The 16,907-nt window shown below is 38.7% G+C and overlaps 1 protein-coding gene across 1 annotated transcript in view; it reads right to left on the bottom strand.

The window, feature by feature from the left end:
* Nucleotides 1–16,907, bottom strand: part of b4galt2 (UDP-Gal:betaGlcNAc beta 1,4- galactosyltransferase, polypeptide 2) — a 225,993-nt gene that overhangs the window by 18,032 nt on the left and 191,054 nt on the right. The window contains exon 8 of the mRNA XM_063462205.1: nt 1,836–1,940. Coding sequence (XP_063318275.1) covers nt 1,836–1,940 — 105 coding nt within the window. The remainder of the gene's footprint in view (nt 1–1,835; nt 1,941–16,907) is intronic.

Here is a 16,907-nt window from a genome sequence, read left to right as displayed (position 1 = left end):
GCATAGTGGATCAAAATCTGATGGCACTTCTTCACGTTCATGATTTCCATCCAGCACCACTGACTGAAATGCAGCCCCAAGTCGTGACCTTCACTGTGTTTTGCAGAATGCTCTCGACACTCACTGTTGTACCTCTCTCCTGACCTCCTCTGTGCATATTGATGACAATTTGAACCAAAAATGTCAAATTTGGATTCATCATGCCATAAAACCCATCACTTATTTTCAGTCCAATTCTTGCATAATTTGCCATTCCTGAGACTTTTTTTCACCCGTTTCCTTTCCTTAAGAACAGCTTCTTGACAGACACCCTTCCACTGAGACCATCTCTGATGAGGCTTCAGTAAACAGATGGATCATCTGAAGGGCCAGATACTTCTCTTAGGTCCCGTGTCAGGATTTTTCTTCCTGTTTCTTAAGGATGTGACTTTTACATACTGTCCCTCTGTTGTAGATCTTTCTTTTAGGATTCTGCTTCTTTTGTCTTCCACTGGTCCCGTTTCCTCAAAATTTTGAAAGACATACTACAAACCATACCAAAGGTTATGCAGACTGAGTGTAGTGTGGGGGACCTAAATGCACGCTCAGAACACAGGCAGGAATGACAAATAACTCTTTGGGAGTCAACTTGGTGCAAAAATAGTATTTCATACTTGTCAAACTAATGTGCTTGGCATTTTTGTATATTCAACTAAAAAAATGGGAATAAATGTGTTTTTGTGACAGGGTGCTCATTACAAAGTGCCTAATGATACAAATAAAAAAATGGTTTTTTGCTTAAGTGTGTAATATGTGTAGAACGAACACTGGTTCATCCTTGAGTTAGGTGCCTTTTTGTGTTTGAATGATTCATAGGTCAGCAATAAGTGGCTTAAAAAATTCTTCTGAAAATCACCTTGTACACAGACTGGAGTGAAAAGCAGTGAAAAAGCAGCCAAAGAAAAACTGAAAGAGCTTCAGAAAGCCTGGAGAACTGAAAAAACCCCTCCTCTGGCTTCTTGGTAAATATTAAACTGAGAGGAGCAAGACTTTTGCACAGTACTGCATATACAGTACAGTGATATTACTGTGTACATTTCCCTGGATCACAGTTTTCACAGGGGTTAAGAGTGATATGAAATCACTGGAGTATAGAAAAATCAAACATGTTTTTTGATGTCTAAACGTTGGCACTAAATGATCAGCCTCATTTGACCTTCACCAAGTAGGCAAAAACAGTATTGTGGTGCTGCAGAGACATTTTGCATTCTCTGACTTTCCTCAGCGAGTTAAAAATAATTGCTCCAAACTGCATCACTGAGGCTGTAAAGATGCCACTAGTGAAGTCATATATAAAGTTAAGTCTTTTCTAAAACACTTTTACACTTCTAAGGTAGCAATTTTCCTTTTGCCCACCGTTTCTTATGACAAGCTGCAGTACTTGTCAGTTGTAGGGAACTCCCAAGTGTGAATGTGCACGGTGTAAGAAACTGCTAAAAATAAAGGTCAAGTCCTCATTTAAACACCTCTGATTAAAGGTTAAAGTATCTTTAACATTTAAGTTTTGCAAAACTGGACAGAGTGACAGTGGATAATGTGGACGACAGCAGTGAACAGGAGACCCACTGCTGCCCATAACACTGCCTCACATTTCAGAGCAGTATATTGCACTGTAGGAAACATTAATTATAAAGCCATGCCACTGATGACTTCTGCAGTGCCACGCAATCATAATTCTTTCAAACTGAAATGAAAAATTCAGAAAGAAACGTCTGAACCGAGTAGCTGTGAAACAAAAGCGGCGCGATCGATCCGAATATAAAGCCGGAGAACGACTTCAGACAATGATGCAGTACCTCTGTGGGTTGGGCTCGTTGTGTTTGTCTCTCTCGTGCTTAATCATTCTGTAGCGGCCGATGCGAACGTCTGGCCTAGACACCTTCATCCCATTCAGAGTGATCCTGCAACACATGCAGATAGAACAGAATCTATTAGAGAAAAGAAAAAAAGGAAACAAACTGAGCCAAAGAGGAGATGAGAGAGAAAACATGCTGATTATTGAGGAAAATACTGTAACAAACAGAGCTGGAAGACAAGGAGAGGGAGAACACATTAATGAAGAAACATAGCGAGGCTGCAACTTTTTATTTCATCTATCAGCTATTTTATTAAATCAGCAGCAAAGAGAATCAATTTATGGAAATCGCAAGTTCCCATAGCCGAAGCCTGAGATGACAGCACTTCTGCTGTGAGAAGAAATTATTTAGTCTACAAAAAGTGGGAAAAAAATCCTTTAAAATACCTGTTTCAAATATCTAATCCCTGAAATAATGTTTTAAATGCCCGAACCTGATGAATAGTTAACAAAAATAATAAAAATGTTTGTCACACACAACAGAAAAGCTGGAAATCCACACATTTAGTAAGTTGTATGAAAATAATCAATAATAAAATGTGATATGTTCAACTTGTGTTTATATTAACAGAAAGTCAACAAAAGCAGGAATTCCTCATATAATAGAAGTGAGAGCGAGCAAATGTTTTGCTTCAAAAAAATCAATAAATGCGGCTGCTTAATTTTGCCTTTTTAGTACAAAATCCCCCCGTGGTGTTCCCACTGACTTAGTCTCATGCGTGTTTGTCGTCAAACAGCTGAAGCTTCTCATTACTGCAGCTTTAGCTGAACTTTGGAGAATCGTGGATTTTGGCTATCCATCTGTCACACCAAACGCTCAGCAGCACTGAGAGAAAGGCCCTTATTTCCGATGATCTGTCGTGTAGCTGCGTGAGTTACTGTACAACACACTTTTTAGATTTTCTGCCAGCTTTTGCAACCAAATAATTAACTTTCGAACCCCAATATGTGCACTTCTGTGATGCACATATTATAGAGAAAACTATGAAAAGGTTAATTTTGTTCCTCAGAAGTGATAGTTATGCAATGCTAGTCTGTGGGTCTACTGAGAATTGGATAAACAGAGACCAAGAAAAAAGAAAGGAGAATAAAAATATGAGAACAGAAATTTAATGTTGTGTTCGTTTATAATCTGCTATGGTCTTCATTAGGTATCCCTGGGTCCATTCAAGGCCAGGAAGGGCAAAAAAAATCATTACAGCAACTGAAAACTCTATTAACAGACTGTACAGCTAATCAATATTTGTGCTAAAATATTGCTGTAAGACACATTAAATCTATACATATCTCACAATAACTGACTATTCTTGCTAACAGGAAAGAATTTGTGGTGGTGTATCGGCTATTTTGACTTCTACTGCCCTTCACATTGAACTCTTAGTGTCATCCTTAAAGGGTCATAACTCACCTAGACAGGACATTGCAAAACAAAGGAAGCTAAAAACTAACACAGCAATGATACTTGTATACCACAAACATAAACGATCCAACCAATCAATCTCCACTCTCGAACTCTGGGGACATCAGCTGGGAATAAGGCGAGCATTAGCAGTGTGTTTCCCTGTAAAGTTTGGGATCAGAACTTTTAGAAACAGTGGTAACATTGTATTACTAGGATTCAACACAGGGCCAAATCAGCACAGAGATTTATATCTAATGCAACAGCAAATGGGGTGTAGACAACACAAACAACATCTCTGCTCCACATAAAGCCCAGTTTAAAACCAGAGGCTTCCAGAGACATTGATATTCATACCCGAGACGGCATAACGGATACTGAATGAGCGATTCTTATTTATTGTAACGCTCTGATTCGTGCAGTCTCTTTGTCTTAAAAATTATCCATGCCTGATATTGCTCCGCAGCAACTTCACGTGTATTCTAGACTTTCACTGCAGAGCTTTCCCTTTTTTCTTCTCCTCTCCTTGTTACATCCTCGTTTACCTTATTCATACCTTTCTTGTTTTGAATCTGCTCATTACTCTCACCTTCAGTTTTGTTCTCTTTACCCTAGCCTGAGTTTTTAAAAGCTGATTCCAAATGTTTGCACAGTCTGCTGAAGGTTAAAGTCGGTGCTTTGTGAAGTGCTTTTGTGTCAAAGAATCATATCTAATTGGCATGGTGAAAAAACACATTTTATAATAAAAATATCTTTGGTTAAGAAGTGGTGAATTTATTCAACCCCACAAAAATGACTTGAAAATTCAATTTATTCACTTTAGTGACTCAATAAAATGCGAAAACATTCAACCTCATGTTGAGAAAATATGTAGCTATTCTTTTTCTTTCTAAATTTTAGTTAAGGTTGATGTATGGAGCTAGATATTAGGCTTAACTTTAAACAAAAAGAGACCAATTAAAAAGCTCTATAGTATAACTATTCCCCAACTGGTAAGCAAGTTATTACTTTGGTTGCTAACAGATTCCCATGGTTCCTTGTATATGACATGAGTGATAATGACTTATCTGCCAGTACTCGCTAACTACTAGTTAAGCGATAGGAAAACTTGAAAAACTGCAACACAAACCAGAAACAGAACAAACATTCTCCTTTTAAGCACAGTTTTGAAGAGTATCAGAGTATTTGCATATAAGTGGACGTGTTCACTGCAAACTATGAGCCTGATTTACTTTATCCTACACTGCTACTATTTCAAAACGGAGGACAAGTTTATCTAATTTGGTTAGCGGTTAGGTGAAGGCAAAACTGATAGATATTATGATATATATCCACAAATAAATAATATTCAATAAAAAGACCAAATTTAAAACCTAGCTAACCGCTTTATAACCATAGCTGCAGCCTAGTAGCGCTAACATTTAGCGCCACTAGACATTGCTATATAAATATACCTTTATTTGTGTAGCCCTGTTCAAGTTTTTTCATCAAATTTTTGAAAGTGTATATTTTTGAACTCTTCTGCTCCAATCGTTAAGCTTTTCCAACTGTTAAGCTAGGGCTAAGCTAACTGCCTCCTCTTCTCATGTAGCCCTCAATAAAAAATACAAATTAAAAAGCTACATTTCTCAAATGTGTGTCTTCAGTTAAATTGGTATTGGAAGTGAATTTTTTGTGGACTAGATAGAGTCACAGCAGTCAGCACTCTTTGCACTGATGCTAAACTTAGTTTTACTGATTTATCAGTTTAACTCAATCTCTGCCTCTTTTCATATCCACTCCTTTCCCTCCCTGACTATCTGTAAAGGTATTTCCACACATTAACTTTGGAAAATGTGTAAAGAATCAGGTCAGGGAATTGCTCTTCCTCAAATGCAGCTAACAACAGTATACAGTTAACGCTAACAGCCTTCTCTCTTCCCGAAATACTTTGTTTGGTTTAGAGGAGGGTGCTACTTGAGTGTGTACGAAGCAGAAGACAGGATGACCACTCAATAGCTGCGAATACCCTGGACTATTACCAGTGCTATACTAATATTGGAAGTGAGGGTAAAGATCGTTAATGTCCAGTCTGATTGCACAGTACATTTGCTTTCTCATTTGCACCTCCGTTGGGTAATGTGTATAAAAGTACAGGGCTGAAGTGAATGTGTAAAAATGGCTTTCACCTACTCATGCTCCTTGTTTTCTTTTCACCTTGCCACTCCCCTCTGTGCATTTTCTTCTTCACAGTATGCTTATTTTCACCTTTTTTCTCCTCCCCACCCTTCCTCATCTCCTCCTCTTGTCTGTACTTTCTGTGTTCATCTCCTTCTCTTCACGTTCCCTTTTCTTTCTCACCTCTCATCTTCTCTACAGACTAGCAAAATGTAAATAACCCAGAATGCAGCACCATGCCATCAAAAGCACATCAGCCTGTAAGAGAAACCCAAACTCCATCAAAACAACCCCATAAATAAATTCATTGAAAAACTAAATAAGAGATCTTAGCCTCTTTTTCTTTATTTTTCTCTCAAATCTCGGGGACTTTGCTGATTTAGCAGGCACGCATAGATAACTGCTTTGTCAGTGTGTGTGCACATGTGAGCATGAATGCATTTGCATAATTTTGAGAGTTATTATGGTGCAAATAATGTGTGGGTTTAAAAGTGAGCAAAGCAGTCCTTCTCTGAGCTTAGTTTTATATTATGCATAGTTCTGCATCTTTAAAATAATCTTTTTTTTTGCCTGTTACCCTGCAGAGAGTGTAGCTAAGGCTCGCCCGGGGTGAATCCTTTCTCCTTCATCTGAATCAGTACAAATCTCAGCATCTTATTTTTATATTCAGAGATTCACGTCACGAAAGAATTTTAGAGTAAATCAACAATTTGTTTCACCCTTTGCCATACAGACAGCTTCATAGCTGGCTGTTTTTCAGACTGGTAATGGTACTTTCAGAAGAGTCTCCCAGAACTTCCTTAAGTGAAAATATAGATGACACAGCATAAAAACTGTTGCAGGTAGAGGCCTGCTATACAAAAAGGACAAAATAACAGCTCTATTTACTAAGAAAGCTCAATAGTTCTCAAGGCTAAATTATTAAATGCTGCATTATTCAGATTGATGCTTTAATGTGAATCAAAAATTATTTTGTACTATTTTCTAGCCTTTAGTGTCTCATAAAATATTCAACAGTTTTACCTCGTGGGTCTTGACCTGTCATTAAAATTAATCCTCTGAGAAGTTTCGAAGGGATTTAAGATAAATGCAGTGACAATATGCCTCTCTGGTGTAAGGTGGAATAAATGTGACCTTAATTACATTTAAACTGTACTTTTTAATATAGTACTTGTGAAAAAAACTGGAATACTACGCATGGACTAAATAATATATATAAACTAAAACAATAAGCCAAAGATGGAGCATTTCATGAAAAATGTTCAGTTACAAAAGAGAAAAAAACAAAAATGAACCCAACAAGCTAAACAACTAAGTTTCAGTGTCCTGTACATTTTAGCAACAGGGAAGAATATAAATGAATAACACTAAGAGTACTAAGATTTAGTATGAAATCCTTATTTTAGGATAAAAAGGCCTGTATCCCCCAGCTTTGTGGAGTCTTTCATAAACTGTTAATGATGACTCCGAGTCTGCAGAGGGTCCCAGTGCTGTGGAAGACGTCATGTCTCGTTCCTGTACCAAAGACGCCACGTCCCAGTGAGCCCCAGGATTACAGGCCTGTGGCACTGACTTCCCACGCCATACACACCCTGGAAAGACTCATCCTTGACCAGCTACAACTTCTTTTTAAGGCCACATCAGGATCCCCTTCAGTTTACCAGCCCTGCCTTGGAGATGAGGATGCCATCGTCTACCTCTTTTGATGCATTGTCATGACCATTGATCAAGAGCTACTGATCAATGGAGTACCATTCACAGAGTTGGAGAATGGTCTGAATCAAGGATGGGGCCTAAGGGTACATCTTAGGCCCCCTGCTGGAGAGGCAAATTTTGTCCAAGATAAGGACGATGCTGAACAATACTTCCCACCCACTGCATGACGTTCAGTGAGAGACTGAGGTTACCCAAATGCACCACTGAACGACACAGGAAGTCATTCCTGCCACTGTACAACTCTTCCATCTAATCCACAGTACACAGGTGCAATAGTTACACCCTTTTGCACATCATCTACAGTGAAAATAACAAATAACAAAGTTTTACAGTTCAGAGTAAAATGTCAATCATATAGGTCTCTGTAATATACTGGATATTTGTAATGTATTGTATTATTAAATTTAGTTCAGTCCTTTACTGTTATTATTGTCTTGGAGCAACTGTAACTACATAATTAAGCAATCCTTAAATATAAAGAGGTCCCATGTGAAAGTTTTAAGAAGTGTGAAGGCATAATCAGACATTTTTAAATCTGCGCTCTCCTTTATCTAATTTAAAAAAGCTAAAAAAAAAAAAGAAGAAGAAGAAGAAGCCAAAGCTTACATTCTTTGATAATAAGAATGACTGTTTTGTACTGTTATAGTTACGAGAAAGCTTCATTTTAACAGCTTAGTTTTAAGTCACACTTACTTTGTTAAAATAAGATCAAAATCAAAATATACATGTAAGACTATAGCAAAATTACCTTTTATCCAAAGAAGTTCAGTTAAGTAATTTAAATAATTGAATCACTACCCAATATAGCAAGTTACTTCAAAATGTAGATAAATTACTCGATTGATTTAATTCAGTTCTGTGATGATCCTAGGTCCTGGGCTCTGGGGTTTGAGTTTTGGACTTTCAGATTATTGTTGTTCTCTTTTGTTCTTGCTGTGTTTATTGTTCAGGGATTTATTTCTGTGCTCCTGTTAGGTTGTAGGCTAATTTCAGTTTTCAGTTATTAGTTTCCTCTGTTTTATCCTCCTGTGCCAAGTTCTCTTGTGTTCAGTGTTCCAGTTTTTCATTTCCTGTTTTATTTTGATAATCATTTGTCTCTTGTGCCTTGTGTTTAATTTTACTTCCTCCCTTGTAATTATCTTGATTATCTTGATTAGTTTTTGTCTCGTTTCTCCCAGCTCTCTCCACTCTGCCCTGATTACTCTTCTGTGTATATACAGCGTCAGCTTCCTTTTGTCCTTTATTAGTTTGTCATCTCTGTGTGTTTCCAGCCTATTTAGAGTCAGTTTGTCCTCCTGTTGGATTGCTGTTTTCTATAGTCATCATATGGACTTACGACCTTGTCCTGCAATCAGGTCCTCATCTAGCAAACCCCATGACAAGTTCACTCTTTTCCCAACATGCACTGAGAAAAGTAGAATGGGAGGCAGCCTTCAGTTTTCAGCCACCTGTTTCTGCCACCAAATGAACAGATTCAGTAGATGAATGCAGGTGAGGACCATTCGTTATGAATATTATGAATTTAACTGGAATACTGGGGGTGTATGTTTAACTACATTTGCTATTGTTTAACACTTCTCTATAAATTACACCAAACTTTTCTGTGTGTGTGTGTGTGTGTGTGTGTGTGTGTGTGTGTGTGTGTGTGATGAGCTGATCAGAAGCACTGCTAAGCTTTGTTTGCTGGCTTCTCAAACATAAGAAGATCAGAGCGTGCTTGTGTAAAATAGCATCAGGGCTGCTCAGAAATCCTCTGCTACATCATCGTATCGCTGCTTGTTACCTTCCCTGCCTGCTTTCAAAATCTTCTTTTCATCATGAAACACTCCCTGAGGGTGGGCCGGCTCTCTAGCTCCTCATTTTGTCAATATGAAACTTTGCATGATGATTAATGCTGGTCAAAGACACTCGTTCAGAAAAGGAAGGCACACACATAGAAAGAAAGCAAAAGCAGCTGTTATAACTCCACACATACCCACATTCATCAGCTTAACGCCGGCACACACTGTTAGATAAATGAAGTTCAGGGTTGGTACAGTGTGACGCAACACAGAGCTAAAAATGTCTAAAAGAAACCTCCACTGCTGTGACCTTGCATGCTTATGAATGCATATGTGGATTAATGATTTGCATACTAACTAATGAACTAGCATTTCTTTATTTTTGCAGTTGCATCCTTGCTTGACCAAAGGAAAAGAAATCATCTAGAGCGCACACACCAACACACACTCAAGTGACACATGAGTACAGTGAATATTTTCCACGCTCTGACAGGCAGGAGGCAGTAACACAGTGTGACAGCGTAGTGTGACTATTATGCAAGAAAGAACAGGACAGTGAGGATACAGCGGAGCTGCAGGAAGGAAAGCTTTAGCATGCTCTGTGTGATGTATATAATCCAGAGACAACACACTCAACAGCCACCTCCACTGAAACACAGCAGGTGGGTGGCTGCTGAAGAATTCTCCACTCGGGGGGAACTTACAGCACTTTTTTTGGAGACTCAAGTGCAAAGACCGAAAGCAGCCAGATTAAAAAAAATAAAAAAATACAGAAGAAGGCCACAGTGCTTTTATAAGATTCATTGTGCTATGATGAGATTATATAAACAGTTTCTGATTTTGTGGCTAGCACCGTCACCTGTATAGTTTCCTCCATTTTCCTCTCACATGCAAACAGGATGTATGCAAGGTGATTGGAAATTTGATGCAGATATAAATACGAGTGTGCATGTTTTTCCATCTCTCTGTGCTAGCCCTGTAATGGACCTGTTCCACAGTGTACCCCACGGCTCTAAATCATCTGGGACCAGTTCCAACCCTCCTGTGACCCTAGATGGATACAGGTTTGGAAAATAAGTTGATGGATGAATAACTTCATAATTATTCATAAAACTACAAAATATTGAGCTTAACAAAAAAGGTCCTGCCCTGTTTTGCACTCTCTTCCATAACAGTCCACTAACATTCATCATATTCATCATAACTGAGTCAGTTATTCAATACCTGACAGTCACTGAAAACTTAATTAGGAATATAAAAAGAAATGGAACATTTGATTGACATAAATTACAAAATCCATTTTACTATTATTTCAAGTCTTTATCAAGTCCTGTTATGATTGCAATCATAGCTAATGTGATTGGAAGGGTACAGTTCTCATAAACTCACAAATTAGGTTCAGTTTTTGATTCCTTTCAAGTTAACAACAACTGTTCTTAGTAATAGATGGTTACTCATGAAATTACCCAGTCGGCCGATCATGTGGCAGCACAGCAATAGATAAAATATTAGAAAAGTCTGCTAATGTTCATATCAAAACCAAAACTGGGTTTAATTGTCAGGCCTACATGAGCTGGTATGGGTGTTTTTTGAACCACTGTGGACTTTGGCAGTCTAGAGTTCATTCAGAAAAAAGAAAACATCAGGGATCGGCAGTTCAGGGGACAGAAACGCCTTTTTGATTAGAGGAAAGTCAGAGGAAAATGGCCAGCATGGATGGAGATGACAGAAAGGCAGTACACAGTAACTTAGATAATGGCTTTTTATAACCGAACAGAAAAATATCTTGGGATGCAGCCTCGAGGCAGATGGGTTGCAACAGTAGAAAACCACATCAGGTCACTTGTGAGACTAAAACAGAACTGAGACTGCAGTGGGAGCAGGCTTAAACAAACTGGAGAGTTTAAACCAGAAAATAGTGGCCCAGTCAGGTTAATGTTAATTTCTGCTAAAGCTACAGATCCTAGGGTTGGAAGGCACCGCAGTACGAGTCCATGGACCCTGCCAATGGACCCAGCTCAACTTCTTCTCACTCAGAAGCAGGAAACTGGGGCCCGCTCCTAGAGCCAGGCCAGGCTAGCTTGAATGCATAGCCCAGAAAAAAGGCAAAAAAAACCAAAAGAAAGAAAAAAAAAAAGATTTCAAAAAGAACAGACCAAGATGGACATTTTTAAAACCTTATAAAATAAAATAATATGACATTTCTACGCTGATTTTATGTCATTTTGCAAGATAACCATGAACATTGTCACACAAGGAAGTGGTAAAACCATCCTTCAAACTGGACCTTCACATAGTCGTCTGGCAACTCCTCCTCAACATACTCAGAAGGGATTGATTAGAAACTTTGCGGCAAGTAATCCAGGGTCACTATATGATCTTACTCATCTCAGCCTCGGTGTTCACACTGAAAGCATTCACCTCAACAGCTTTTATTCTGAATCAGTCATGATGAAAAAAAAAAAATCACACAATTAGACCAATTATAAGTGGAATAAAATGTTCCATATAAGCTGAGTTACAGTTGGACTCCTGCTGTGAAACCATTGACCAGCAAAGTCTTCCTAACTACTAGAGCCACCACCCAAAAAGCTCTAATTTTATGTCTTATCCAACACTTTTTCCTTCTTAACAAAGATATCTGTCCGGTAGAGAGATCTGTCTTGAAAAGTTTCATTGCTCTGCAGCACTCTGGATGGAGGAGATGCACGAACCCACGTACCATAGACCTGTTTGATTGGATTAATCAGAAATGTCTCCAGCTCTCCTCTCTTATTCCCACAAGTGGAGTTAATTGCACTAGTGCAATGGAGTGAAGTAGAAACGGGAGCTAAGTCTGATGTCCTGCCTCAGTTCCCTTCATGCAGAAATGAGCTGGGAGAGGAAGAGGAGGAGTGGGAGGCTGTGGTGCAGGTTGGACGATGTGCAGCAGAGAGTGGGTGATAATAGGAGGAAGAGAAAATATTTTTCTCTCAGAACGGCACATCTGTGTGCTGCGAGAGGGAAAACTGTCGAATGGCCTTCTGCTTTTTTCAAATTTTTTAGTTATGGTAGTTTCATAACAGCGTGGTTCGTAGAGATAACTCAAAAAGTGCTTTTTTAAGACACACGTGAGAATGTACTAGATGTACTAGATAAACTATGTCCTCCTGAATTTGTTATCATTACCAGACTGTTGTAGGAAGATGTTAGCTTTATCTTGAGGAGATGGGCAAGTAGCCAATGTAGTGGAAGCTAATGGGGAATTGACTAGATGCACAATGACCTGAGATGGGGCTTGTAGTGCGATCATAGCGTGTGCAAAAAACTAACAGTAAAATAAAGAAAAATGAATGAGCTTCACAGTGGATATATATTAGAGGACAGAGGAAAAAATTCAAAAATTGAAAATGATTAAATGTTATTTTATGTAATGCAGTTTTTCTGTACACACTACTGTTTCTACACATAATTCACCGCTCAGCTCTACTGAAGTCTACTACGTTGTTATTGCATTGATGCATTTCTCACCTTAATCTCACAACTCATCATAAGAACTTGTGTTTTATTCAGAACTCTCACTTACCTTAATACTGTCCAGTACTGCATTACCGTTTTCAATCCAATCAATTCAAAGTATTTTCAAATACTTATCAAAGAGTAAGGCCAGAAGTAGTAAAACTGCCCATCAATTAAAACAGAATACACAGACATGGGACAGACTGTCAAAGTAAAACAGGAAGTACATGAATGTAGAGACAAGGATGAGGTGACAGGAGGGACACAAGGAAGGCACAGAAACAGCTAAACACTAGAAATCATAACCAATAACCAGAACTTAACTAAAGCAATGACTATTAAATAATCACAAACATAAACACGGATTTGGTCTTAAAAATTCATAAAAAGTTGTTAAAAGGAAGTGATTAACTTTGCATGTTTTGAAATTTTATTTATTTATTTTAGTGTCTTTTGCACAAGTAAGTCTGCATTATGAGAAATGCCCTTAATGGTTTGAGAAGTGCATTAAGAGTTGTGAGAATGATGTTCCTGATGTGGGTATTACCGCAAAGCGCAGGAGAAAAAACCATGAAACACTTAAAATATCAACACTTGAAAGGTTAAAAATGTAAAAAAGTCATTTATTGTTGTAATTCTGAAATATTTACGCTCGGTTTATTAACTGAATGCAATCAAAACACTCAACACGTTCTCGGGCTCTCAGAATATTTTCTCCTTGTACATTTGCTTCTTTGCATGTAGATTTCTATAGCAGCAGCTTCTGACTGTGACTGCACTGTTGGCCCACACCTCCAACTAAATGCTTCATTTCTCTTCCTTCCATCTCCCTCCTCCTTTCCACTTCCTGCACTTGCTTCTAATTTCTTTCTCAATATATTTTCCATTGCTATCCCTTGGTGATTCCAGCTTTTATTGGGACATCCCTCTTATAGTTCTTTTTGTTGCAGTTCAACAAAGAGCAGAGACACGGTTGAACGTATTGTGTTTCAAAACTCGAAAAGACTGAGACTTCACCGGGAAGGTCACGTATCATGGCTTAGTGGAAGCAATGGAAATCTAAGGATCCCATAGAGATTCAGATCTGTATTCCTCTTTCAACACATGCATCATTTTCTCAGAAACCAAACTTAATATGGAAAAACTAAAATGGTGTCAAATATACGGAAATACAATAGCTGTTTATGTCACATGTTAAAGGTGCAGTAACAGAAAAAAGAATTTTGAAAAACACTGAAGACCTGATTTCCTAAGGTTCATTAACGAATCAGCAGCATTATTCAGAATCTACTTCAATCCCTGAAATATCACCTTGTTAAGATTAATCCAACCTCACTACATTCATAAAAATGTGAGTTTAAAATGACTAATGGAGACCTTCTGGTTAAGATACATGAATGAGTTATTATTTTTTTAATGACAGGATTCATCTGGGATAAAGCGCACTGTTACAAAGGTAGAGCTTAACCTTTATGCTGAGCACACTGGCGCCCTTACAGAACTCCTTTGGAGGAAACTTCATTTATTTTAGGCTTCTGTCCTTATTTCTTTTGCTTATGGAGAGACCCCAGCTGTAAAAGGACTCTGCTGTGTTGGTAAACTGGAAGCATGCTGTGAGTATATCACAGCTCAACATATTTAAGTATTTTAAAGATCAGAAGCAAACTCTTTAAACCAGTTTTGTAATCAACAGGTGGCCAAGAGAGATGTTTTTAGAATTACACTAATATAATCTCTTAGAAGCTCTTTGGAATATTCGGAACTTCCATCAATTTGCTGCAGACTGCATTATGATCCAGTTAAAAGACTTTATATATATAAAAAAGGGCAATATGGTTTCCTGCTGGCAAAAATATTTGATATTTAAAATATTTCTGAGAAAATTTGGTAGCTGTTTCACTGATGCTGCTGATGGTTGGATAAAAATACAGGTTGGCATCAGTAATACCTCCTAGGATTTGTACTTTGTCAGTGGTTTGGGGGATTGAGACTCTAAAGAGGCACAGATCTGCTGACTCTAAGTCTTTGCAATGTGATTTCAGAACAATGCTGAGGCTGTAAGAAGCACCATCCTCATGCTCCGACAGCCTTTAAATGACATGTCTGATGGCAAAAACCAACCATAGATAGGGCAATTTTTTTTTCATTGTTCCATTGCAATTTTTTTTTCCAGTTAATACACCAGAAAATCACACAGGACATTAGTTCAGACAGATTACAATATCAGCTGCTGCTGGATGTACATCAGCCAGCTGACCTGCTTTATACCCATCAGTGCCCCCACACTCATGTAGCTCTTTCTGTTTGCTGCTGCTTCTTTTCGTCACCTTGCTTTCACCCTACATTGATTCAACTCTAGAATCAAGCAGGTGCTCTCTACCGTGTCGCGTTGACTTCTGTTCTGTGACTGTCACATTGAAAGTATCGTATGATAAGAAAAATGTGCCTGCTTACTCTCTCTTTTCCCAGGGGGCTTCTTTGTTCTCCCTGCCAAGCCTTGTGGATGCTTTAATTTGTCCACGGAGCATATATAACTGAATTACCAAACCAGAGGAAAATTTAAAAATGGCTGTCAGCCATGCATTAAAAGATATTTATCATAATTCCTTAAAGGACCTTGGACATTTTCCTTTTATTGCAGTCACCCCTAAGTTGATAAACTGAAAAATTTTTTTTTTTTTTTACTCTTTGTTCGCTAAGCAAAAATGCACTCTTCATATTTTTCACAACACATAACTGGAGCTAAGTCAAAAGCTGGAGAAGTAGGGGAGGGAAGGCATTATATAATATAGAAAATTGGGATAATAACGCACTATTGGACAGACAGTCCTTGAAAGCATTTGTAGAGTTGCGTCGCTGTTTCACGAATGGTGGGGGGGAAAAGAAATCTTTTTCACAAACTGTGAAGGTGTTTGAGGTGAAGTCGACGTGCTCTTACAAGATCCATCCATCCATCCATGTGCTTGATAGTCTCTTTTCCTACTGCACACTTAAGCTGCTGAATGAAGTGTCGGGAAATGTTCTTAAATCTCTTGGTCATTAGTAAGACAAGATTTGCCTCATGAACAATTGAAACTATCCCCTTACTCACTTCATTATTGTACCGGCCCTCGCCAAACTCTCCTGTCACATTGTCACAATGTCTTTTTATTACCACCACACATTTAAAATAAGACCATTTCATATTATCAAATACAAAAGAATAGAGCTCAGCTGACACAGCAACTTTAAAACTGATACTGATATTATTCTGATAAATAACATTTAGTCTAGTCATTTTATTTACTCACTGACACTCTGCCCAACTCAACACATATTGCTAACAGGGAAATTGCAGAGTGCCCTCTGGTGGACAGACTTTGGAGCATCAACAAGCACGAGCTGAAGGGTGTTTCTCCCGTCTCTATTTTTACCTATCTTCCTTTATAAGTCCATACTGATATATTGGCCGATAAGTCAATCAGGCTCTAAAAAACAACATCCTAAGTATTTGTACAAATATCTGTTGTATCTTTAGGTATCAGTTTACTGACATATACTTATATCAGTACGTCTCGTGTGTGTTTAACGAAACAAAGTCAAACAATGATCCAAGAATAAATCAGGGCAACTGGAAAAAGGTATAAAAGACTTGATGTTTGCTGCTGACCTGACCCAAGGGTGAAAACAGCTTCTTAACCTAGATGTGTGACTGAACTTATCAAAGGCTGCTCAAAGTGTTGAGCCAAAAATATCCCGATTCTTACACCATTGTCAAGACTTCACAGAAACATGCACAGTCCTTGTGCTGCATGTGCATATGATGCTGGCTCAGGCTCTGATGAAAGCCACCGCTGGGAGGTTTACAGAGAGGAAGGGGAAAGGGCAAGGGAAGGAGGGTGCGTGGAAAGAGTGAGCGTCTGCACGTGTGGTGAAGGCTGGTCTTGCACTCAAGCCCTTGGGATAGGAACAGTCTTTGCCTAAGGCTAATGCTGGATGTTCAGAGAGGGTGAGAGAATAGTGAGGAAAGAAAACACTCCCTCTCTCTTCTTCTTTCTCAGCAATAGCCACCAAGGAGGAAGTGGTACTGACAGTTGTGCAAGTGGCATGTGCCCTCTCTGCCACAGGCTCAGGCCACACTGAGCAGCAGGGACAGCTAGTTCCCCCAGGCTGGCATTAAGCAAGCAGGACCCGTTTCAGGCAGTGGCCACAGCCCGTGGCATCAAAACCAGGATAAAGAGAGGAAAATTACTTTGAGGGAAAGAAGAGAGGCAGACAGGAAAAAAATAGATGTGAAGAGCTGGAGGGTTAGAGAGGAGGAAAAAAATACAGTGAGGCAAAGGTGCTGGAGCAGAGAGCAGATAGTATAAAGGGGTGATTTAGTCATTTAGCTGATGCTCCTCTTTCCAGAGCAGTTTTCAAAGAAAGAGCACATGGAGATTGGTGGACACATTGACTGCTTACACGTTTCATACCCATGAAC

This window comes from Pelmatolapia mariae, linkage group LG18, assembly GCF_036321145.2.
Source record: "Pelmatolapia mariae isolate MD_Pm_ZW linkage group LG18, Pm_UMD_F_2, whole genome shotgun sequence".
Classification (NCBI taxonomy): Eukaryota; Metazoa; Chordata; class Actinopteri; order Cichliformes; family Cichlidae; genus Pelmatolapia; species Pelmatolapia mariae.
Note: the sequence above shows the minus strand (reverse complement) of the source record. Positions and strands in the feature narration are given on the sequence as shown.